Here is a 26352-nt window from a genome sequence, read left to right as displayed (position 1 = left end):
CAAAATGTTTCTACAACTTAATTATTTATTTAAAATAAAAAAGACAGGGATGTACATGTTTCAAAAAAGGCCTTAAAAACAGTAACCATCTACCATTTAAAAGTTTGTGATCAGTAAAAAGTCTCTTATGCTCACCAAGGCTACGATTATTTGATAAAAAAAAATACAGTAAAACAGTGACATATTATTACAATTTAAAATAGCCATTTTTCATTTTAATATATTATAAAATGCAATTTATTCATATGATGGAAATGCTGAATTTTTAGCTGCCCAGGTATTAGGGCCAGATTTACCAAACATGTCAAATTAGCGTTAGAGCGCAATTTCGTAAAAGCACCGATAGGAGGGGAAACTTCCAACTTGTGGTCAATGCACACATTAGAGAACACAGATGCAGCCAGATCATTTCCATAATGACCAGCACAATCTATCAAGAGCAGTGCTTTTTTTTCCTAGCTTTTTTGGGCGTTAAATATAGGCGCAAATACCAGTAATTTGACGAGCACAAACACTAGTAAATCAAGTTGCGTTAAGGTGAAAAAGTTACGTTTTTCCTGAAAGAGAAACTCCTACAAATGCATATTCAATAAGGTGCAAAAATAACTGTGTCCACGCCTTTTCACTGCGCATCTTTAGTAAATTCTGACAGTATTATTTTAATGCTAAAAGATAGTTTGCGCTGGAGCGAGCTGTTAGTAAATCTGGCCTTTAAAAAACTTACTGACCCTAAACTTTTGAGTGGTAGTGTATTTTTATAAATTTTAATGGCAGCATATTTAAAAAAAAAATGCTAAATCCAGTCAATAATAGCAAGCTAACAATAAAACGCTAAATAGAATTTTACATTGTATGTAGAAAATATGAGTGTGGTTGCCCATTCACAATTGTATTTGTGTGTGCATAGCTATACGGTTGCTTGGATGCTACTTAGTCAGCTCATAACAACAGCTTTTCCAGGCCCTAAATATGGCTTGGATCATATGTAAGTCTATTGGACATCCATTACAAATGCTTAGAAACATACAGTATAACAAACTTCTCCTGAACAACCTGCATGATTTGAGGTATCATTGATGTCCATAGCAGATATTGTGCAGGATAAGTATGAGTATGAGCAATAACAATAATAATAGTGATGCTTAACTTAGCAACACAACTAATTATACACAAATTCTGAAACAGGTTCCCTGCTTTTTCGATACTTAGGGGGCCATTGTCAGTGTAGTCTCTTATGTAAATCCATCCTCATTTGTATCCGAGGGATGTGAACTGGTGGTTAAATATCAGAGCGCTGTCTCAAGGAGGGGCTGCTCCTTGGGTAAAAACATCCTGCCAAAATGCTGTTAGCATCCATTCATTTTCATTCCATCAGGTTACAGGATGATGAATTCATGTGAGGCTGGAGATGTCCTGCAAAACACACACACACACACACACACACACACACACACACACACACACACACACACACACACACACACACACACACACACACACACACACACACGCACACACACACACACACACACACACACACACAATGATTAATAATGACCATTCCCATTTATAAGTTTGGGTGTTACTAAAAACTCTTATGCTCACCAAGCCTGCATTTTTAAACAGTTATATTGTTAAATATTACTGAAATGTATATATTTTTTCTGTTTCCAGTTTCAGGGTATTCAAAATGCCCTTTCGTGTCTCACAGGTGAAAAATCATTCAAGTTTGGATGATATGAGGGTGAGAAAGTGATGACAGAATGATCATTTTTTAACTTAAGAGCATCCAGCTGAAATAATACTTGAACTTACTCTGATCTCAAGGCACACAGATGTGAGTATTACGCTGCTTCTGAGAGGAACCACTGAAGAACCGGTTCCTTGTTCTCCGCCAGCCACTTAATCTTGGCTGTTGTCTTCTCAATGGCCTGCTGCAGCGCTTGAGTTCCCGAGCCGAATCCAGTCTCAGCGTTATCCTTTTGGAAGCGTTTTAACTGAACAAAGACAGCGAGGATTTTACACTTAAGTCAGGTTATGTCTTATAAGCCTCTTACTGTATATAGTGCATGCAATAGATTTTTGCTGTGCGGGTTGTAAGGTCAAAGGTCATGTACCTGACTGAGTTCAAATGGTGTGCAGAATCTATAGGTGATGTCACTAATCAGTCTGGAGAAACTGAATGATCCTGTGCCGTACCTGTTGAGTAATACCAAAAGTATGTTATTTTACATTTTTCTCTTTCTTTCTCTTTTTCTATGTGTGTGTGTGTGTGTGTGTATTATGGTATTTGGCATACTTACATTTTAAAGAAATAGTCCCAGTTTGCCCGGACAAAATCCCATGCCAAAGGTTGGCCAATAATATTACTGGCAATGTACCCAATGGTAGAAGTGGCATCCTGTTTGCGTATCTTTTCTGGGTTCATGGTGTATTCCAGGTACCTTATTAAAATTTACAAGTTAAACTCCACAGTTCCTAGAGTACTACAATGCATCTGCACAAATTGTTCAAAAATACATTACAATTGCATTTCAGACAGGCGATGACTTGAACACACATTTTCTATAATAAACATGATTTCTGAATTAAAATTATTTTTGATATTTGTTTTACGGAGCTTTAAGTAGAAAAAAAATAGATTCACTCTTAAAAGTAAAATTAAAAGATAAAAAAAACGGGGTTTTGCCGTTATCTTGTCATAAAAAAGCACATTGCATAATAAGGATATAAATAATAAGCTATATTAATATTTGAAAAAAAAATGTTGTGTTAAGAGGTTTTGTTGTCATAAACGATAAAACTTGAAATTATGAAGGATGCTTAAAAAATATCAGAACATGATGTACGAGGTAGGTTCTGTTCAGGTTTGTTATGTATAACCCCCAAAAATGTGTTCATCATTTGAACGTTTCTAAGAGCTTGATTGTTAATATAAGTAGTTTGAATTGCATTTATTTCAGACATCATGTCTTTGAGCCTTATGCTTTCCCAGAGCTACCTGTTCAGTAACCAGGGCACTTTGGTGCAGGCCAGAGCCGATCTCAGTTTAACAGCTTCAGCTGCGACTGTGGCCTTCTGGAACATCTGCCAGCCAAAGTTCCACTCTTCTGCACCACCTCCAGCGATGGCATTACAGTACACCGTCGACCTCAGGTTAGGATGAATCCTGGAATCAATGGACATTTTTTTTCATTACTTATTTCGTCATAAATGCTGCACCGATAAATGAAATGTTGTACTATTTAAAAAAAGAGAAGAAAAAAAACAGCTATTAGATTAATTAAGTTTCATTTCTTCCACTGATATTGAGTGTCAAGCACTTGAATCTTCTCAAAAACACATCATATATCGAAATTGCTTAATGAAGGTTTGCACTCACGTATTGTTATGAGGATTCTGCATCCATTTTTTGAACCAGCTCCTGGTCAGTTCTCTGCATCCCTCCACACCGGTGCTGCAGGCTAGAGACAGCGAAATGATCTGTGTGAACCTGAGGACAAACAAAATAGCTTATTATTAAACATAACTTTATCTATATAAAGCCAATTGAGTCTGGGAAGCATGTGACATATGAAAGATATGTCCTTACTGATCAGTGTGGCCAGAGGGAACTCTTGTCCAGTTTGAGCTGATAGTCTCAAAATATTCAAATAGTGGTTTGATTTGCTTCTTAAGATAAACCTAAAATGAATAAAAACAGCAGTCCCTGTAATCTATCTGTTTTACTTCAGTTTTGATTCTAAAAATGAGATTTTACCAACCTGCATGGCACCGTAAACTTCACTGCGATCGAACAACTGAAAAAAATAGTTCAGATTTCGAAGCGCCGCCTCCCATGGAATGTATTGCCGCTCACGCAAGAGATATTTAGTTGTTCTCAAAGCAAGCGTTATGTTTATAAAAGATGCTCTGAAAAAAAAAAAAAATTATATATATATTTTATATGGAATACAGTCATTGACATTTTTTACTAGTGAATTTCCATGACTTTTAATGACCTGTTAAGTTGTTTTCATGTACTGGATAGATAAAAGCTTTTAAAAATCACTTTAGATGGATTAACTCAATCATTTATACTGAATTGTGAATCTGTTTAACTAATTCATAGCAAAGAACTGACTCAATTCACTGACAAATCACACTAACATGATTTGCATGATGTATCTAACACAAAATCTATTTGTAGCCGATGGAATATTTTCGAGAAGCACATAACTATTAACTATAAAAACTGTTTAATTCATTTTTGCAATTTGATTAATTCTTATTACTTTCCCAGGCCAAAAATAAATACCTTTCCAAGACAGTGGGAACCCATTATCATTCAAAAATGTATGGGGTCGGTAAAATGTTTTCAGGATTTTTTAACAAGTCTCTTCTGCTCACCAGGGCAGCATTTCATAAAAAATATAGTAAAATCAGTAATATTGTGAAATATTATTACAGTTTAAAGTAGTTATTTTCTATTTTAAAATGTAATTCCTTCTGTGTTAGCAAAGCTGAATTATTAGCAGCCATTACTTATATTTTCAACATTTCTGCTGCTTATTATTTTTGTGGAAAATTTAAATCATTATTTTTTGTTTCAGGAAGAGAAAGAACAGTTTTTTTTATTTAATGCACCCTATCTAAATAAAAGTATGAATTTGTTAAAAAAAAAAAAAGAAAGAAAAAACACACATCACAAAATTTTGAGTTATGGTGTGCATGCAATGTGCAATATTTCTCACCTTGCCAGATTAAATGCATCATCCAAAATCTGAGCTCTGTTTACCACAGGTATCACCTATATAAAGAGAAGACATTAAAATATGGTTTATATGTCTTTTTAGCCCTTTTGAGACTGTTCTTTCTCATAATTTTCATGCAGGACCTGGTGGTCGGACTCCAGTTGGCTGATAAGTCGCTCCCAGTTCCCAAGGTCGTAGTTCACTCTGAAGTATCCCGACATATTGAGGTTGGCCAGCACCCATTCATTTTTGCTGACTTTCATGGGATTGTGTAGATCTTAGAGCAGATAAAATAAGATAATATTTCATACAGTATCTCCAGGCAAGGAGAAAACATTTCATTTGACAGCAAGTTAACAGTATTGGCAGTGCAAAGACAAAATGAATACATGCATCTTTATACATGGGCCAGTAGATAACCACCAAGAAACAACCCTGGTATTGTGACGACCAGTTTCACATGGTCCAACACTTTTTCTGTTGGTCTCCAGTAAAGGTAAAAGCAAATGCATGCACTCAAAGCTTTCTCTTGGGCCAGAATAGTTTTGTAAGCTTCTAAAAACAAATCTAATTCCCAAAATCCAGGTTTCATTCATCTCCAGCTCCCTGTAGAATCCCCAGTAAGATTTGACTCTTTGTCTACTACAGATTGGCCGAATGCCCTTGCGTTGGAGTGAAGAGATGCATAACTTTAAGAACCGAGTGACCTGCGATTTTATTGGCTGAGCGAGAGTGTGCAAGGCCTGTTGCAAGATCAAGAAGGTAGATGAAAGGTATAAAGTGACTTAACAAGGTTTAATGTACCTGATTTCTGCAGAAGCCACAGCTGGTCCTGCACCTGGTGTTTCTTCATCCATTTGATGGGTACAAACCATTCATAACTGAGGTGTAACACAGCAGTTAGACTTATAAGAAAGGTTTTCAGAGGATCTGGAAATTGCAGTGATGATGTTTGACAACATACTTGAATTCAGATTTCCTCTCCACCACTGCTTGAGGCTCTAGAAGAAAGTGCTTTTGGCTGACGTTCCCTGTTCGAGTGTCGATAGTGATTACTGGGAAACCCATCTGTAGTATCCAGCGGTTCATGATCTCATGAACACTATGAGGTAGTTTCATTCCTGGAGTTTGATCTACTGCCTGGTTAGTCAAAAATGAACAGTTCCTTAAATGTTTACAGTGTTTACTACACCACATACTGTTTTGTATTAGGGCTTGATTTTCAGAACGTTTGACTGATTTACGATTTCATTTTATTTATTTATTTTTTATTTAATTAGTCAACTATGTAACATGACTCAAGTATCATTTTCTAGTTAAAAAAAGCACAGTGGATGTAAAACAAATTCAATTGTTATAAGTGGAAAATATGCATGAAATTGTACAAACACACATATTGTACAAGTTTGTTTTAAAGACAGCTATGCACAGAGCCCATTTCCACCACTGAATAAAAAATGAATGAGGGTATTGCGATTGGTTATCTCGAAGTTCTGATGTTTTTCTTTCACAGTTGTGAGTTTGTATCTCGCAATTCTAACTTTATAACTCGCATTATGTAAAAATCTTTTTTCTCAGAGTTGTGAGATATTATCTCACAAGCCAATTTTCTTACAATTGCGATTTGTGAGTTCTCACAGTTCTGACTTTTTTTCAGAATTAAGAGATATAAAATCGCAATCGCAAATAATAAAGTCTGAATCGCAAGATATAAACAGACTTTTTTGCAATTCTTAATTTTTTCTTAGGATTGTGAGATATAAACACATTTGCGAATTATAAAGTCAGAATTGTGAGATCTAAACTTGCAATTGCGAGAAAAAACATCAGAATTGCGAGATATAAACAGACTTTTTTCATGCAGTTTAGACTTTTTTCTCAGCATTGTGAGATATGAACTCACATTTGCAAATTATATTGGGAGATGTAAACTTGCAATTGTGAGAAAAAACATCAGATTTGTGACAAAATCATATCTCCCAATTCTCATTTTTTTTCTTAGATATGCAAGATTGCGAGAAAACTCGCAATTGCGAGGATATAAACATTTTTCTTGCAATTCTGACTTTTTCTGAATTGTGAGATGTAAACTCACAATTATGAGTTGTAAAGTCCAAATCCTTAAAATTGCGAGTGTATATCTCGTAATTCTGATTTTATAACACACAATTATGATTTTTATACCATGCAATACTAACTTGCAATTGCCCATCTTTACCACATTTAAATCTGCAGCAGTTAAACAGCCCACCTTTTGAAGATGGTCCCAGAGATCTGTATACACTGAGCTTCCAAAAGCAAACTGCTTCAGATAGTTCTGCGGCAGAAGAACAACACAACTATACTATCAGGTCATGAAATACGGCACGAAAGTTGCATGAACTCTGGGACATGTTCAAAAACAGTAGAGTACAGTAAGGCTTACACCAAGTCCTTTGGCAAACACCGGCTCTGTCAGGAATTCAGAGAGCATTTTAAGCACCGCAGCTCCCTATAATGACAAACATATGAAAAGCGTTTATCTCCGACTGGATTGAAACCTCCATGACTGCTTTATGACTTTATTTGCAACCTCTCAAGAGTGTTGCTCTTTTGAAATTCCACAATATCAGTGTTCAAGCTGAAACTTAACAAAAAGATTAGAAAGATTTAGAACCTATTAATAGTCCATTACTATCCAGATGCTTGAGTGTTATTATTGTTTCTTTAGGCACTGTTAAGTTGCTAGCCGTCATGATAATGCAGTAGATTTTTTATACCTTGCTGTAGGATATGGTGTTGAACATTTCGCTGATTTCTGAGGGTGTGTTGACCTCCTCCTCCTTTCGGGAGAGGGGGTGAGAGGAAGTCAAGCCATCCACAGCAAACGCACTTTGCAGGTCGTACAGAATGATCTGCTCTTTCTGGCAAAGGAACGGAGTCGATTGTCAATTACATGTTACAAGGTGTGTCTTTTCAGCACATTTCTGAACAACAACATGCAGTAATACACCATCCTCTCTCAAAGGTGAAGCGTGTAACTTCAGCACCACTAGTGGCTATAAACAGAACTGCAGAAATATTTAATGTTTCCATGTTTACCAAGGTGGTTTGTTTGTTGGCAAACTTGACATTTTCACTATTTTTTTTTTTTCATTCATTCATTTTTCATTTAATTAAATAAATATTGTATTTCATATATTTTTCGAGTTTACTAAGTGCTTGTGTTTTAGAAATAATTAAATAAATCAGGTTCACCAAGAACTCATTTGACCTTATTCAGTCATCCATTCATTTATTTATTTATAAATTCCCCAGGTTTCCCAAAACCATGACCGAATGAATTAATGAATCTTTCAGATTAACCTAGAACTTGTTAAAGTAAACAGGCACTTTTTTTATGTTGCTTGCAAACACAACTTGATTTTGTCAGAATACATGGCTATTTCTAAATGACCATCAAGGGAGAAAGACACTGTTTGGTCTGGGTGATGTAGTTACAGCATCCACCAGCAGGACTATCTGCTTCCAACCAGCCAGAGCCAGAGCTTTGCTTAAACAAACACACAGATGTTTTGAAAGCATCTACAGATTACCTTTAGTTGTTTCTGTTCATGAAATTGGAATAGAGAAAGTATGTACATGTTTCAACTTTAAACACACGCACGTTTTTCTGCACGATGTAAGAGCCTTGACGATTATGTAATAGTGTGAGAGGTTAATTATCGAGGGATCATCTTGAAATTATTTTAAAGTGAGGGATTATTTCACAAAAATAATCTGTTTTACCATGTTCCAGGTGGGCTCAGCATAATCAGCGCCCAGATACTCCACGTATGAAGCAAACCCTTCGTTCAGCCAGAGATCATTCCACCATTTCAGCGTCACGAGGTTTCCAAACCACTGGAAGACACATAAATCACATGGCAAACCATGCAAAGCAGAAAGTACTCTGAGTCCCCTTTACAGGGCCTAGACGTACCATGTGAGCCAGCTCGTGAGAAACCACAGTCAAAATCCTCTGCTTGTTGCCATTGGCAGACGTCCGCGAATCGTATAGAAGAGCCGTCTCTCTGTAAGTGACAAGACCCCAGTTTTCCATGGCTCCTGAGTTAAAGTCAGGCAATGCAATCTGGTCTAAGAAAACAGGAGGATAACCACTTATTCTACTGTTTTTTGAAGGGAAACTGTATTATTTTTATCATGGATGAAGCTGATCATACCTGACTTAGAAAGCGGATAGCTAGTGTTGTAATATTTCTCAAAGAACTCCAGTATTGGCTGAGTGATTTTAAGCGCATAGTCCCCTTGTCCGTCATCAATGGCTTTTTTTCTTGCCCATATTCTTACCTTTGACAATTCAAACAAGAAGTTTTCATATAACTTCACGTCTAAACCATATTCCTCTTCATAAATGTATAAATTGATGCAGAGGCCCTACCAAAACTCCCTTCTTGTCTTTAACACTGATGAACCTAAAATCACTGACAACAAACGCGATGAGATATGTTGACATCTTCTTTGTGGGTCCAAATATCGTTCTGGCAACTTGTGTTCCATTGATGATGACATTTTCTGTTTCTAAGATGAAAAAAAAAGAAATTAATATTCATGAAAATGCAAGGGATAAATTTTTTTGTTCAAAATAGAATTATTTACATTTATGTTATTTGCATTAACATTTCAATTCCACATAATTAGAAATCGATATATATTGAGTAAGTGAATATATATTAAATAATTCAATTTTAATGCCATAACGTTAAACATGTCTATCACTTTAGTTTTGCAATCGAAAAGCAAGGGATATGTTAGAAAATCCTGAGAGGGTTTAATTAAATGCTGTTTTGATTTGAAATTGGACCTGCAAGCAAAACATGTTTTGAGGCAAAAGTTTGCCTTTTCTGCTCATGGTCAAATAATCAAGACTAGATTTGAAGCTGATGGCAGTTGAGGGAATAACTGCATGGGAAACAACCACAGCTGAAAGGAATGCTAACATCAGGAGGACAGATGTTGTCGAATGTCACATAACCCGCAGACTCAAAAACTCATAACTCAGAAAACCACACATGACTTGCAAACGAATATGCAAAGTTTGCACTTTAAGTGAATAACTCATTAGTCATCATCACTTTCATTTTTTTCTTAACAGTGTTGGAGGTAACGCATTACAAGTAATGTGAGTTACGTAGTCAGATTACCTTTTTCAAGTAACTATGAAAGTAACGCATTACTTTTAAATTCACAAGAAAATACAAGAGTTACTTTTTCAAAAAAGTAATGCCAGTTACTTCATTTTTCCATTTATTGACTGACAAGTCTTTTGTCCCCATATTGGGAGAAATCGGAAGTGCAGAGCCATTGTGTGTGCTGTGTGAATATTATATATTTCTAGACTAAATGTGAATGTGCATTAATTCATCCCACTTGCAAAAAAAAAAAAAAAAAAAAAAAAACAGATTTAGTATTCAACAAAATGAATGAAAATAGGGAAATGCAAATAACACAAATGTATCTAATCCCATTTTATTAACTAATGTCTTTGCTGCTGACCTTTGATCCAGTTCAACCATAATACTAATAAGCAAAAATGAATTTAGATAAACTAACAAATGTGCTTCATAGTTTGTTTTTTTTAACCTTCTTCTTCTGTGTTTTACTGTACAGACGAGAATTTACTTTTTCCTCAAGGCTTGGTGTATAGAGCACAAGTCTTAGACTTTTTAATGATATTTTAATGGCATTTTATTTTGAGATCTTTACACACCCAGTTCCCTTTAACTGCCATGAAAAAAAGAAAAAAGAAAACATTTCTATATAAGTGTGGGCTCTTTTCATTTTTAAATACACTAAAAACTGATCCAGGAAGTGGTTATGGATCAAATAGACAATTATGGGACCATCTTGTGGTCTAAGAGGGAGAAAGTAAACAAAAACAAAAAGCTGAAAACATTTTATGAACAATTTAATGTCCTTAGTATAATTATTTATTGTAAATTTTTTGTAATGTTGGTTAATTTTATTCTTTAATGATTTGACTTTTGTTAATGTATTAAAATTGAAAATGTAAAAGTTAAAAATATGTGTGTGTATATATATATATATATATATATATATATATATATGAAATTTAATACATTTATGTATTTAGCAGATGCTTTTATCCAAAGCAACCTACATTGCATTCAGGCTAACAGTTTTCTCCTAACATGTGTCCCCTGGGATTCGATTTATATACATATACATACACATATATATATATATATACTTTTTTGGTAACACTTTAGAATAAGGTTCCATTAGTTAATGTTAGTTAACTACTTTCGTTAACATGAACTAAGCAAGAAAAATCCTACAGCATTTATAAGTCTTAGTTCATGTTAATTTCAACATTTACTAATGCATTATTTAAATCAAAAGTTGTGCTTGTTAACATTAGTTAATGCACTGTGAATTACCATGAACTAACAATGAATAACTGTATTTTCATTAACTAACATTAACGAAGATGAATAAATACAGTAATAAATGTATTATTCATTGTTTGTTCATGTTAATTAATACATTAACTAACATTAACTAATGTAACCTTATTCTAAAGTGTTAACATTTCTGTTTAAGTAAAAAAAAAAAATTGAGGTTAAATTTATTGCAAAATCTTATAGTAAAATTTGCAAGTGACAGTTGAATGCTACAATCTCTGATGGGCCTGAAAGGGAGCACATACAGAATCGGTCTTTCATTGAGCACATATACAAAGTAATTAGTTATAGGTTTAGTGATGGATTGATTGTCTTACTAATTTCTTGGCTGTTTGACAGTGCTGTCTTTTCCAGGTCATGGATGAGTGTGATATGAAACACAGCTTTCATGCCAGGTTCATCGAAACATGGGAAAGCTTTTCTAGCGTAAGTGCCCTGCATCTGAGTGATGGCAATAATTCTGCAAAACACAAGAGCAGTTCAAGGGTCATTGGATCACAAAACTCTAAACTCAATTTCAGAAAGAATTAAAACCATTTTTTTTTTTTTTTGCAGTTGCACTTATAAATACATTGAATTACTTTTTGCTTGTCAATGAGGTCAAATTTCTAAATTTAAATTATCTACAATGTTTTTCTAAGATTGAAAGTCACAACATCAAATAAATTATTTTTAGTAACAAGTCACATCTTGATTTAATTGCATCATAAAAATATCAAACCAAGTGGCTTTTTTTAAAATATAGCACAAGCACAATAGTATTACAATTCAAAATACATTTTATATTTAATATAATATAATATTTAATGTTTTAAAATATAAAATTATAATGATACATTTTGAAAACAGTTGTGCTTATTATTTTTAGATATTTGTTGAAATCTTAATCTTTTTTTTCACTGTTATTTGATGAGCAGAAATTTCAAAAGAGAATCACGTGTTTGAAATAACATTAATAACATTCACATTTTAACATTACACGTTTTCCATATGCAATATATGCAATATATCCCTATATGTTCCCTAAGAATAAATATACTAATAAGTGTATAAATCTATGTTAAGTATACTACAAATACATTTAAATATTTATGTGCTTATTTAAAATACGCTACAATTATACTTTTTTTAGGATACTAAACTGGTATGCTTAACGTCTGATAAATTGAAACAACTAATGTTGTACTTAATGCAATTTAATTGTGCAGAAGTAGAGATGAGGTCCAACTGAAGAATATTTGACTGTGCTAAAGTGAAACTATTGTTTCAGTTTACTTCAGTTACACTTTAAATATCTTGCATAAATTAATTACTCAAAGATCATTGATTATTACGAAATGTGCACTGTGCACAAGTAGTAATCCAAATGAGTCTATTTTAATTTTATACTTTGTATGAAATAAATGTATTTTTTTAAATAGGGGTTACTGACCCTTTTGGTCAATTTGATGCATATGTATTTCAAAAAATAGTACTGACCCCAAATTTTTAACAGTAGTGTATATGCTTTTTAAAAAAATGAATGCACATATGAAGTTTCATGAAATTTTCTGGTTGCCGAACATGAAGGAAAGTATGCTTGTGGTTTGTCTACTAGGGAACGTGAAATGAACTTCATAAATCCACTGATCATTAAAAGCAGTTGCTTAGAAGCAGTTGCAGAAATGGGTCAGAAAAGCAAAGTTAGTTCAGAGAAATCTCTAGCAGATGTTTCATCTGTTTGCTGATGCCACGTGGTTTGACATTTTGTGTCTAATGGAATGAAGTTCTGACATTTTAAGCTGCTTTAGAATCTATGTACTTTTTAGGGAAACTGTATTGCGCCCTAAAACAACTTCTCACTTTTTTTCCCCATCTTCCGTGTATTCACTCCTGTAGAAACCCTCCAGATCGTCAGCGAGCTCTCCTGTGAACTCTGTGTAGAGCCAGTAGGACTTGCCAGGCTTCAGTTTCCCCTCCAGTTGAATCACCAGGTACTGTGTTTCCCTCTGAAACCAGGTTGTCTTTATGGCCGGAGCCGTTACGCCGCTCTGAGCCGTGAGTTTTGCATGGTGCCCTTTAAACAGAGTCAAGTTCAACTTGTTGGAGTGAATTAATATCAGGTCTGTCTTCTTCACACAAGTAAACATCACTCCAGAGACGCCAGTGAAAATATACATCCCAATGGCGTTCTTCACCAAACGGGGCCAAAGAGTCACATTGTAGTACTCTGGAGACAGAGTATCAGGCAGTCTGTATTTGTCCCAGGGTTCGTTGGAAGTCTTCGGGGTGGGGGGTACTGGCAATGTAGTTGCGTTGGTGAGTTTTGCTGCATTTTTGGACTTTTCTCGATTATAAACCACTGATAATGCAATGATGGTCAGCAAGGCTATTGCGGCCAGCACCATGGCTGCAGTGGCCAGATGTCTGCTGATGTAATATCCTTTCCCCATTGTCCACTGTGGTCTGAGTTGAGAAATCAGATGTGTCCTTTATGTGCGTTTTACTTCTTTGCAGTGTTGTTGAGATGATGCTAGCATGACATTGCCTTGAGCAAAAACAAATAGATGCTTCCTATCTTTGGTTATATGTATACCTATGAGGAAATGAGGAATAGTTTATCCAAACAGTAAAATGTCAATATTTACTCACCCTCGTGACATTTAAAATTGAATGACTTTGCAGAGTCTCCACACTGCTTTTTTCCAAACAAGGAAAATGAGATAGACTGCCTACAGTCTTATTTCACTATTTTCAAAACATACACATACACACTTAAAATCTGTGTATGTGTTAGAAAGCAGAAATATGAGCAAAAATGATCTGGCCTGGAAGCTTGAACAGATTTTAGATGCACACAGAATGGATAATCTCACTGGAGCAGGAAAGATTGGGATGGGATGCCTTCCCTGTCCAGCTGATTCATTTTCAATTAAACCAATAGATACCATGAGCTGCCTTTTCTTAAAAAGAATCGTTTTTGTCCTCGTACTGTAAGTGGGAAATGTATGTGAAAGTTCAACTTGCAGATGTTTTTGCATTGGAAAAAAACTGCTGTGGTTGCATAAGGGGGCAATGAAATTATAATCATTACACAAATATGCTGTGCCATAAAAATGCTATAATTTATTTGATTTGATTTGAGTAATTTTAGTACTCCAGCATACAAACATATTTCATGTAGTTGTCAAGGCAGCATTTGTATTTATTGATTATATGTATATATATAAGATTTTTATATATTTCTGAATGCTTTTGCGTGATATTTAAATTTTATTTTCATCAAGGTACCTGAAAATGTATATATATATATATATATATATATATATATATATATTTGAACTAGTCCACCAGCTGGATCTGAATATGAACCAGTATAGAATGTTCATGCTGGTCTGAACTGATCTTAACAGGTATGCCAAAGTCTTTAATGCATATTATGGTTTTGTATATACAAATTCATGCAATCATTGATATGAATATTTTGCTCTCACCTTCCAGCTGTAAAACCATTTTGCATAAACTCCTATATGACAGCTAATAGCCTTTCGCTCTACTGCGTACGACCATCTCCACCTGGAAGTTATTTGAGGCAACTAAATATACATTAACAAACTCTCTGCAACCCTCTAAAATATGAAACACCCACACTGCAGTCCAAACCAAAGAAACCCATCTCATCCGTTGACCATATGCTAAATCACTCTGTCTGGAAAGCCATGCACGCAGCAGCGCAGGAGCACAGAGATCTTGCAGCAGTTCTCTAGCTTTTGTAGAAAGACTTCTTCTTAGTTCTTGTGTGAGATACAAGTCAAATCATATAAATGAACACACATGCTCGCCTGACGAACAGAAGAGAGTAAAAGTGCACATACCAGGTATCCATAGGGAAAGGCATAGAAGTGGGAGAGTCTGTGAATATGATGAGGCTGATGGGAAAAACAAACACACACACACACACACACACTCATTCCCATTTGGGAGGAGGGGCGAAATTAAGCTCAGGTTTTCTCACATGCACGCATGCACATGGACTGTGAATTCTCTAACAAATCTTTTTTCGAGGGGTTTTAGGGGGGAAATATGATCACTCTAAAGCATTTATTGTTATGTTTTTGCATAGCTCAAGAGGCTCTGTTATGTTTAGTGAGCACAGTTTGAGACCACTTCTCAACCTCTAATAAAGGTACATTGGATATTACAAAGGTGCTTTTCTCAAGAGTAAATTAAGATGTTAAGAGATATTTAGATTTCTGTCCTGTGGCTAGATTTTGTATTTTTGGCACAAAAATGCTAAATTGAAACACTCATTATGCAGCCATTACACTGTTTATCATCAGTCTGCCATCAACTATGATCTTGAAAGAATGTGATTTGATAAAAAAAAAAAAAAGCCTCCCACTCCCACTGTTTATCTTCCCTTTAGGAAAACATAATCACTGGTTCTTCAAAAACAGACAGTTGAATATTTGCTCAAAATCATTAACCCTAAGTATGTGCAATTATATACAGACTGTATGTACATCTATTTACTCAAGCAGCAATTATTAGATCAAAAATACTGTGAAAACAATATTATGTGAATACCTTTACAATTTAAATATTTAGTTTTTTCTATTTGAATATCATTTTTAATGCAGGGCTGTATTTTCAGCATCATTACTTTAGTCTTCAGTGTCACGTGATCCTTCAGAAATCATTATAATATACTGATTTGATGCTCCAGAAATCTTTCTTTTATTATCAACATTAAAATCAGTTACGCTGATTGATATTTTTTTGTGGAAACCAGAATACTTTTTTCAGGATAACTGGATTAATGGAGAATTCAAGATTACTGTCTATTTACATTTTGATGAATTGCTAAATGCAAATGTTAAAGTGCAAATTTCAGATAGTTTAAGAGTTCAAATACAACAAAGATCAGGGTGGAATTGATGGCAAAACTTATAGAAACTCATCTGTTCTCGGTATGCATGTGATAGTGTTTTCCAAACAGGATACAATAAACCATTTCAGCTGAAATGCAGTGCACAGGGAATGCAAAGCAGATAAACAGAGCAAGTCTTGATGGAAATGTTCACAACCAGAAGTGAGCCTCATATTCAAACAAGTTATGATGTTTTTAACTCTAAATCTGATGGGAATGTTTTGAAGGGTGAATATGTGTCGTTGCACACATTAAACCGTTGCACCAAATATAGGTTAGAAATTATATTCTACCTCTATTAAAGCTGCGGTAAGTAACTTTTGACACTCTATCTGTTAATAAACAGAACTGCTTGCGTCTTGCGGAAGAACATCGTAGCCGGAACTACTTCTCTCTGTTTATGTCTATGAAGAATCACAAAGGTACTGGGTTACTCCGCCGCGGTACCCCCGAAGCAATCTAAAATAGTCCCAATATAAACACTTATTATAGGTGCACCCTAGTGATTCAGGACAAGCTAAAAACACGGTTTGGAAAATGGATTCATGGTGTACTCGCTTATTATATAAATTTTGAACAAAAACAAAGTTACGGACCGCAGCTCTGATTGGTTGTTTCTTAATGGGAGTGATGTATTTTCTGCAAATGGCAATAGGACCACTGGGAGGAGCCAGAGGAGCTTGATTTTTTTTCACAGATTATCTGTCTCATATTCTACTGTCAGGACATAATGACAGGTTTAACAAATATGTAAAAAATATATTTTTACAAAAGTTACCTACTGCAGCTTTAACTGGTGATGGACTCTCCTGGGATATTTCCTGCAAAGAAAAGCAATTTCCTGCAAGTCCTGCTGTTATGGGATTCAAACTGCAATAACCAAAAATTCACAGCTTAAGACACTTTTTAAGTGGCTAACATGAAAGTACAGTTTACAACAAATGCACACATCAGCTAAGGCTTGAAAAGGGAGTGTGTGCAGGTAAATATTACCTGAATACCTCAGTTTATGTTAGTTATGTAGGAAGGACATGTCTGAGGTGCATGTTTTTACTGGCTACTTTTCCAAAATTTTCCTCATTTTCAAAGTACAGTAAGTTTGATCAATGTGTACTTACAATGTGTACTTAGTAAGAAGAACCAAATGTTTTATATTTGCACATTTCCAAACGCTTTTTCCATGCCAGTGTATTACTTCAACATTGTCAGTTTCAGATTTATACAGCTCTTAAATGAAAACAATTTGTACTTTAGTTAGGTGGTCTCTAATGGTATTTGCCAGAAGTTTCTGAAGTTTTCATTGAATTTAATTGTGTGGACAAAAAAACGTTGAAACTTGAAATACTGAGTACTGAACTGAAATACTGAAATATTTGTTGCTCTATTTTGTATATATAAAATAAATGAAAGTTTATTGAAGTACTAAAAGAACTAAAACTAATTAAAAAAATGGTTACACTTTATTTTAAGGTGTCCTTATTACAGTGTAATTATACATTTATGTACTGAGTAATATTAATTAACTACATGGACTTATGATTAGGGTTAGGGTTTAGTTTAAGGTTACTCGCATGTAATAATGCATAATTAATTGTTATGATAATATTGAGTACATTTAACATGTGTAACAAGGACACCTTAAAATAAAGTGTTACCAAAAAAACTAATAAATAAGAATCAATATGGACAAATATAAAATAAAAATGACAAAAGCACAGTATAATGGCTCAAACCTTAACTAAAATTAAAACAAACAGAAAACAAAATAAGATCTAGTTAAAATGTCAGCAAAAAACTATAACAGTATTTTTTTATAATAGTACTCTTGAATCAATGATACTAAAATAACACTATGATGAGTAAATAATGGCAGAATCCCTATCTTTTAAGTTAATGTCTTAGGCTTTGTATGAAAAATAAAACAATGACTGTAAATATTTGAAAAAGAAATGTGCTGATTGTGGCAGAATTGGACAGTATGGCTAAACTGGTTAGTATTACTATAGTTTCACAACAAAATTTCACCACTTGTAGAACATTTTGGTCTCTGTGGTTCATGGTGGTTAAGTTCAAATACCTTGGCCTCAAAACATGAATCTCATTTCCTGTGTGCAAATGAATGCAAGATGGTCATTTGCCTGACTCTGTTCACCTCTGAGGGCAGATTAGAGCAGAGCAGAGCAGATCTTTCTGTCTCTGAACTCATGAGTTGTTGACGGCTGGCACTGTGTCTTGTCTATTATTGTGTGTTATGTAACCTCTTTCACGAAGTGATTTTATCTGCGGGATTTTTCACTTGTGAGAAGTTTAGAGAGACCATCAGACAAACTTCATTTCTGACCTGTAAATGAGAGCATGAACAGCTGGTGTTCATTATCTTCTTGTCTTTCAGTTTCTGTTGTTTATTGTGGTGTTCTTTCTCTTGAGTGAATGGTGATGATAAGTAAGTGCAAGAGTTTTGCATTTCGAAACATTTCTCTTGTGTTTTTCAATATTAATGTCCAAGGACTGGCATGAATCGAGCTGTTGACTTGTGAATTGTAGAGCAAAGTAGGAGGCATATAATAGCTTGTATAGCTTTTACAATACTATAATAATAGCCCTAGGTGCTAATACTGTAACAGCTGCATTTTTAAGACTTTCACATAATGTTTTGTGTTGTTGTTGTTGTTATTCACATTCATAAAATTTCTATTTCTATTTAATTCTGCTTTCCAAAGACATTCAGAAATCATGAGTTTAATTTCATTTCTTTTTATTTGATAATAAAATTTATTTTGAGAGAAAGAATCTGAATATTGTTTTGTGCAAAAAGTCACATTTAAAAAAAGTCAAGTTAAAAAAAATAAAGAAAATATTTTAACAGTTTGCTTTTGTGTTAAGACACTATATAAATGCCAATTATTTAATTACAGAAATTATCATTTCATTTCTCTCTCTCTCTGGGCCACTCAAGGCCATTCACACAGTTGTCTATAAGCTACTCTTGCTGTGTGTGTTTGTCATTGTCCTGTTTAAGGGTGAACCTTCTGCCCAGTCTGAGCCTCTGAATGCTCTGGACTAGGTTTCATTAAGGCTATCTCAATATTTTGGTAAACTGAGTTTTTCTACTACTCTGACGAGTCCCTCAGTCCCTGTTGCTGAAAAACAGCCCCACAGCATGAGGCTGCTTCTAGCACACTTTAGTTTTGGGATGCTACTCTGCAGGTGATGAGCAGAGCTGGTTTCCTTCAAACATGATGTCTGTAATTGAGGTTCATCAGACCAGAGAATCTTGTTTCTATCAGTCTGAGGGTCCTTTAGGTGCTTTTTTTTTTTTTTTTGCTAATTCCAAGTGTGTTATCATGTAAGGAGAGGATTGAGTCTGTGAAGTGTTGCTGTGATGTTTGTCCTTCTGTAGGTTTCTCTCATCTCCACATATGATCATGGAGATCAACTATAGTGACTAACAGCTTCTTTGTCAGCAATCAAACCAAAGCCCGCTCCATCTGCTCAGTTTGGCCAGAAGGCCATCTCTAGAAAGAGTCCTGGTTGTTTCAAACTTCTTCCACTAAGAGTAATGGAGACTACATGCTTCTGTGACCCTTCAATGCAGCAGATTTTTTTTCTGAACCCTTCCCCAGATGTGTGGCTTGATGCAATCCTGTTTTTCAGCTCTACAGGCAGTTTTCTGTCCTCAGGGCTTGGTATTTGGTCTGATAGGAATTTTTAGCTGTTAGGCATTTTATTGAGAGAACATCTAGTAACATCATAGTAACAAGCGATATGAATGCTTGAGTTAAATTTCAAGCGTCCAAAATAAGGGTATGGATACTTATGCAATGGAATTATTAAAGTTTTATTGTTAACAAATTTGCCTTTGCCATTGTGGTGTAAGGAGTGTAGATTGATGTGGGAAAAAAGTAATTTAAAGCACTTTAAAATAAGGCAGCAACATAACAAAATGTGACTTTCGCAAGGCACTGTATATGTATATACCTTCGGTGACCTTTGAGACATCACAGGGAGTGTTTAGATAAAGCACTGTCAAATAGACCCTCGGTCTCAGACGGAGCACCCATCTACCGCACACAGTCTGTTGACCTGCCGTCTGATGTATATTGTACACAAAAAACGCAAGAGCTTTCTAAACTTGTGAACTTTAAACTGACTGACTGGCTGCAATGTGGTTTACGGGAATCGGTCCATCAGAAATTTGTGCTGCTACAGTGAATATTTCTGACGAAGAAAGATTTGCAACATAACCTTTAATCTTTAATATTTAGTTTTTGAGGCATTAGTGTTAAGTAAAAAAAATACAAATAATTAACATCAGTAACAAATTTTAACATCCCTCCCTTTCTTTTTGTTATGTTCTCTTTTTATTTTCTCTCTCTTTTCTGAATAAACTTTTCCTCCTAGTGTCATAGCTGAAATCCAGAGTTCCTGTTCAGAGAGTGTGATGATTCTTCTTACGCTTTTCTCATTCCTTGCTCATGCTGAATTCATTAATATCATTCTCTGTGCTGTGAAATGTCATTTTTAATCCAAAACTGACATTTGGTTGAACTTATTGCTGTGGGGGAAGCCTTTTGTTGAATTCGTAACACCATCAAAAGTTACTTGCATGCCTAGAATACTAAAATGTATGATAGTTTGTTTTTATGAGTTAATCTCCAGCTTGACTGATGGTCAAGTGGTGATTAACATGAGCATTATTCCACTGCAGGACTGAACACACAACCGCTTATTCAGGAGCTATAAACTCTAAACCTGAAGTTCAAAAACAACCACCACTTCTTGACATTTTGAAATCAAAGTGAGTGATGGATCTCTCTCTCTCTCTCTCTCTCTCTCTTTCTCTCTCTGGTCCAGCGGTGAAGACTGTTATTTTGTTTTGTGGCGCCCTCTGCTGATCTGACTAAAAAGTCATCTCAGAATACAACTTGGCCAAGTCTCTACAAATAAATATGTGGGTTAAATTGTAATTTATTGCATTGGACTAGTAACATAATATTCAGTTAGTTCCAGTGTGATTTCTATAAAGCCTTTTTGGTTTAGAAGGGAGTCTATTCCAGTGCTTTGGCTTGTTATCGTGCCAGTATTATGAATCAAGCCTAGCTGCAGAGTGAATTGCATTAGTGTAATGCATTCTGAGTGTAATACTATGCATCCCTACAACATAATACATATTGACCCAGCGACTGTAAAGTCCATCTTTCTAAAAGTGTAGTGTTTGAAGTGTTTTTGTAAGGGGGATCCTTGATTATAAGCATTTGATGTCCAGATGACCCACGACTTGCACAATAACGAAAAAAGCAACGTGTTGTTTAGCCAACAAGTCAGTCAGCATGGTTATATGCTTCAGATACGACAGGATTACTAATCTTTGCCTACGTCTGCCGCAATCTGACTGCTCGCTTGATTCAAGAAAAGGGAAAAAAAACTCCCTAGAACCATTCTCAAGGAGATTCTAAGGCATTTCATAATACACTACTTTCTATTAATTCCGAATTGCGTATTTTTGTGTTTGATTCACACTTAAAAATAAAAGTTCCAAAAGGGAACTTCTGCAGCAGTACCATATAAGAAGCATTTTAGGTTCCTCAAATAATTTTTAAACAGCTCATATTTCTCTTAGGTCACACACTGTAAAGTGTCATGAATGACAGATGCTTTTAATACGGGAGTGAATCCCCTAAAATATTGTTCAGTGTTTGTATGCAGCACAATTTAAAATTGTGATGATTCCATGGTAACCATAGCAATATCCACTCTTTTTGACCTAAGTAACATTATACTGACCAAAGATTCCTTAGGTTCTGCCATTTTAACTTAACCACCACTAACAGAGTCAACTTGTTTGGCATATCCACCTATTGTATAAGTGCTTTTAAAGTTTATTGAGTTAAAATTGTTAAAGTTGTTATTTTTAAGTCTTATTTTCAGTGTAAATTATTTGGATTTGTTTATGTTTGTTGTGGGCTTGTTCCTTTTGTTTCTTTTTGCGTTTTTTTGTTTTTCTTTTGCAGGATCTGGCAACACAAATGAGTCTTGTGTATGTGAAAGCTTGTGTCTGCCATGGGATAAAAAAAGATAACTGTTTATATCTAACAGTTCTGTCAATTCTGACATTTTCATTTTGTATTTATATAGTTGGGACCCTGGACCATAAAATCAGTCATAAGGGTCAATTCCTGAATAAAAAAAGCAGAAAAAATAATCTTTCCATTGATGTATGGTTATGATAGGACAATATTTGGCTAAGATACAACTATCTGAATATCTGGAATCTGAGTTTTTTTTTTTATACAGTAGTTAAAATTGTATAGTGATGATATGAATTGGACCTTTTGTCCAATGTTTTCAAAGCCGGTTTATGGAGTCTGTGTCCAACTGGTGAGACAGTAATTCATGTGTGAAAAGATCATATGATTAATATATAACTTTGAAGCCTCAGTGGTTAAATTATTCCTTATATGTCAAAAATTTGCCAAATTAAATGTAATTCTATTCCCAAATTTGTAAACTTTTTTTTTTTAAATGTAAGTTGTGAGTAAAGTATTATACCTAAATATTTATACTCATGGACTACTGATATCCTTCTACCTGCTACTGTAACATCTGGTTCTGGATCTCTGTTTGCAGACTTTGAGTTTTTCTAACATTAACATATACACATAATTTTAACCAGTTAGTAATATTAACTATTTCTACTGACAATTCTTTTACTTTTAGCATGCAGGTATATAACTGTATCATCAGCATACATATGACAATTTACAGTAGTTGCACAAACATCAGGCTATCGTTAACATACAAACTGAAAAACAAAGGACCTAATATTGAACCTTGAGGTACACCAACTGAATTAGAAAGTAATTGTGAAATTTTATTGCCTACTCGAACACGCTGTTGTCTCTCAGTTAGATTTCTTTTTTTTTTCACTTGATAAATTAAATTAAAACTTTTGATTAACTGTGTCAAATGCTTTCCTTACATCTAGATAAACAGCTCACACCACTATGAAGAGCCTCTTGTGGAATAGAAAGGTTCCCTGAATAATAAAGGTTCTTTGTGGAACCACTGATGTCAATAAACAAAATGTATTTTTATGAACATAAGGAGATATTTGGATTGGGGCACATTTAAAATTTTTCACCCCTTTTCCCATCTCATCCCGAATTCCATTCCTCCTCAAAAACAAACTGTGGCTCATTAGCATCTGTGACCCGCTGGTGGTAAACACATTTATTTCCACTTGAGCGCGGAGAGAGAATTAAAGCAGCAAGAGGCGCTCGAGGTAGGTGGGCTCTGTGCCGTCTTTATGGGGACCGTTTATGAGGATTTAACAAATGCAAGAGGACAGGCAAAACATTGATCGGGTGGGGAGATCGGAAGGGCAGGCTGGTACAGTTTGTGCTCATTGGAGGCTGCATCGCTGTAGTTGTAGTCTTGGGTGGCCGTGGATGTACAGTCCATTGTTTAATGGGTGTATGTGTGCTCTCTCCCTATAATTTTCGAAATGTGACAAGGGCTTAAATGTTTGTGCCAGGATCGAGTTATTTGTGCCGCGTTAACACTGCATTCTTTTGTGCTCTCCTCTTTGGGCCGAAAGAGCTCTGTAATTATGCTGATAATCAAGACTGTCACAGATTATACTTTGGCAAAAAGGCTTTTCTTGTTTCATTAGAGAAAGGACCACCAACATCCAAGCAAACCCTGAGCTTCCTGTGCTCTGTATCTCCTGTTTGTTTGAAAACGGACTGTATCAGCCACAGGGTTAAATGAAGATCTTCAGTATTGGAAGGCAGTTAACTGTAATATTTATTAAAAATGTTATGCCTAAAAGAATTGGTTTTGAATTTGGAATTTTGAAAATATTTTTTATTTTTTATTTCTTTACTTGATTTTTCTTTTGTTTTATTTTAGATGCATTTTAAAATGATTACAGTTAGTATTATTGTCACAGACAATGTAATGTGGAAGGGAAAATATTCTTAATTATGCATGTATTTTATGCACTTATTTATTTATTTGATGTTTTTTATTTTATTTATATTTTATACCATCATTTATCTTTTTTTTTCAAATGAATATGTAAGTAATTTGTAAGTATAAACAATTAGATTTTATTCATTTTGTTTTACTTAAGAATATATATATTTTTATTATTATTATTATAAATTCAGTGATATTTTATTTATTTATTGGATGTTTTTTATTTTATTTATATTTTATACCATTATAATTTTTTCAAATGCATATGCCAATGTTTTAATCTCCTGAGATATTAAAAATGTTATAGATGTTTGAACCTACTGTAATAAAGTGATTTCAAAATAGATTTGCTTTTCACATCTTTAATGAGAGTTTTATTGATACAATACAAAACAATACAGTGTTCAGAGTCGGGGCTAATTTGTCTACACTGAACATTGCAATTTGAATGTGTAAGTGCTTCAGGTTTTCCCTGTTTTTTAATCTTCAGCATATTTGCATGACATAATTTTCCTTTGCTGATTTTAATCACTCGATGATATAGTCATAGTATGGAAAATCTGGTGAGTGTTGAACGCTGTGGAGCAGCTGATGAATTCAGCCAGTTAAAAAAAATGTCTACGGCTGTTTATCAAATACTCACTGGATCTCATATTTGATGAAATTTTTATGAATCATCATATCATAAATTTAATTTGTTAACATTTTCAACCACAAAATATAACAAAATTCAGATAACAAAATTATCATGTGCAAGCTCTGTCACTTCAAAGCATGTAAAAATTATGTTCATTAGCTTCAATTATTTTGTCTGTATACAGTATTGTTTTATAAAAAGTGATAGCAGTTTCACTTATTAAATTGCTGAAAATGTACTCACCCTCCGACCATCCAAGATATAGTTTGTTTGTTTCTTCATCAGAACCAAAATGTATCATTCCATAACTTGCTCACCAGTGGATCCTCTGGAGTGAATGGGTGCCGTCAGAATGAAAGTCCATCACAATAATCCACAACACTCCTCTACTGTATTTTAGCCTGAAGCGATGGGTTGAAGTTGAAACGTATTAATGTTTCTTGCGATCTCTCACAAGATGTAAACTGACGGAGTGGCAGCAGTAAGTACATTTTAAGAAAATGTTCATTTTTGGGTTGACTATTCTTTAAGACTTCTATACCACGTCAGAAGCACCTACTTATAAGAACATTTTCCTAAAACTGTGTCTGTGCGTTCCTCGTCTAGACATGTACTGTATGACTAGATGATGTGTCATCCGTTTACTCTCATATTTTGCCATGCCTCAGAGAAAACAGCTTAATGGAACTATTCATTATGATGTTTCAACTCATAATGTGTCAGTGTTAAATGTATATAATTTGTCTAGTAGCCCAAATCCTTTGCTTTTGGTACTGAGTTAATATTGCTTTCAGTAAGTAACCCAAACCTGCTGTTATTTGTGCAATGACTCGATGAGGAACAGACTAACATTAGTAATACAGTACATACAACTTCAACCAAAGCCTGAAAACCAAGAGCTCTTTAATGGAAATAATGACCAGTTTAGCTTATAAGTAAACTAGTTTATATAAATAATGTATAATCTGTCTTTCTATTAAGAGAGAACTAATTGTATTATAAAGTTTCATTTGGCTATTCTATCAAATTTTTAAAATAATTTTAATTATATTTTGCTGCAATGTTTATTGATTTCAACATCAAAACAGAACAACAAAAGAGGCCCGACAATAAACTTGCTGTTTACTGTGTTTTTAGCTTTTAGAAGGAATTGCAGGAAAAATACTTGAAAATTTGATAGGCCTACTTTAATCTGTGTGAATGTAACATACATAGACAATAAATAAATATTATTATAACTAAATATTGTAAATATTATATCTTGTAGAATATACATTTTATTTTTTTGTGAATGTAGTTTAAATAAATGAATACCAAACAAATAAGTCATATATATATATATATAAAATGTTGCAATAAATAACTTTTTCTTTCTTCTGATAAGAGTGCCATTTTTGTAAGAATGTAATCATACATTGTATGAAATTGTTATTTTGTATTATAGAAATGCAATACTGATAATGTTTTATGTACTTGGGTATAATGTAAAAAAAAAAATGTAAATAAAACAATAGCTACTATTTCAAAATTACTATTTAAAAAAATCTCCAATGCGTTTGCAATTTCTTTGTAACTATTTGTGAAATTTACTACCAACTTCTCAGTAAAAACAAATGTGACAAATATTGT

The 26352-nt window shown here is 34.3% G+C and overlaps 1 protein-coding gene across 3 annotated transcripts; it reads right to left on the bottom strand.

Moving 5' to 3' along the window:
• Positions 1-42: 42 nt before the first annotated feature.
• On the bottom strand, positions 43-15153 carry anpepa (alanyl (membrane) aminopeptidase a). 3 transcript variants are annotated; one of them, XM_026266697.1, is made up of 22 exons: positions 15052-15153; positions 13040-13772; positions 11515-11657; positions 9154-9293; positions 8936-9062; positions 8695-8849; positions 8502-8615; positions 7493-7636; positions 7159-7224; positions 6985-7050; positions 5698-5873; positions 5538-5614; positions 4877-5010; positions 4734-4789; positions 3765-3912; positions 3593-3684; positions 3383-3493; positions 3002-3169; positions 2304-2444; positions 2118-2199; positions 1816-1997; positions 43-1413 (listed from the first exon to the last, which is right to left on the bottom strand). In XM_026266697.1, exons 2-21 carry the CDS (start codon positions 13627-13629, stop codon positions 1845-1847), a joined length of 2883 nt encoding a protein of 960 aa, XP_026122482.1. In that variant the 5' UTR covers positions 13630-13772; positions 15052-15153; the 3' UTR covers positions 43-1413; positions 1816-1844. The 3 variants fall into 3 exon arrangements, with proteins under 3 accessions (XP_026122482.1, XP_026122483.1, XP_026122484.1); XM_026266698.1 differs by lacking the exon at positions 15052-15153 and adding an exon at positions 14671-15017; XM_026266699.1 differs by lacking the exon at positions 15052-15153 and having other exon boundaries at positions 13039-13189.
• Between the last annotated feature and the right edge of the window lie 11199 nt (positions 15154-26352).

The sequence above is a fragment of the Carassius auratus genome, chromosome 7, assembly GCF_003368295.1.
Source record: "Carassius auratus strain Wakin chromosome 7, ASM336829v1, whole genome shotgun sequence".
Taxonomy (NCBI): domain Eukaryota; kingdom Metazoa; phylum Chordata; class Actinopteri; order Cypriniformes; family Cyprinidae; genus Carassius; species Carassius auratus.
The sequence above is the reverse complement of the archived record's forward strand: the minus strand, read 5'-3'. Positions and strand labels throughout refer to the sequence as shown.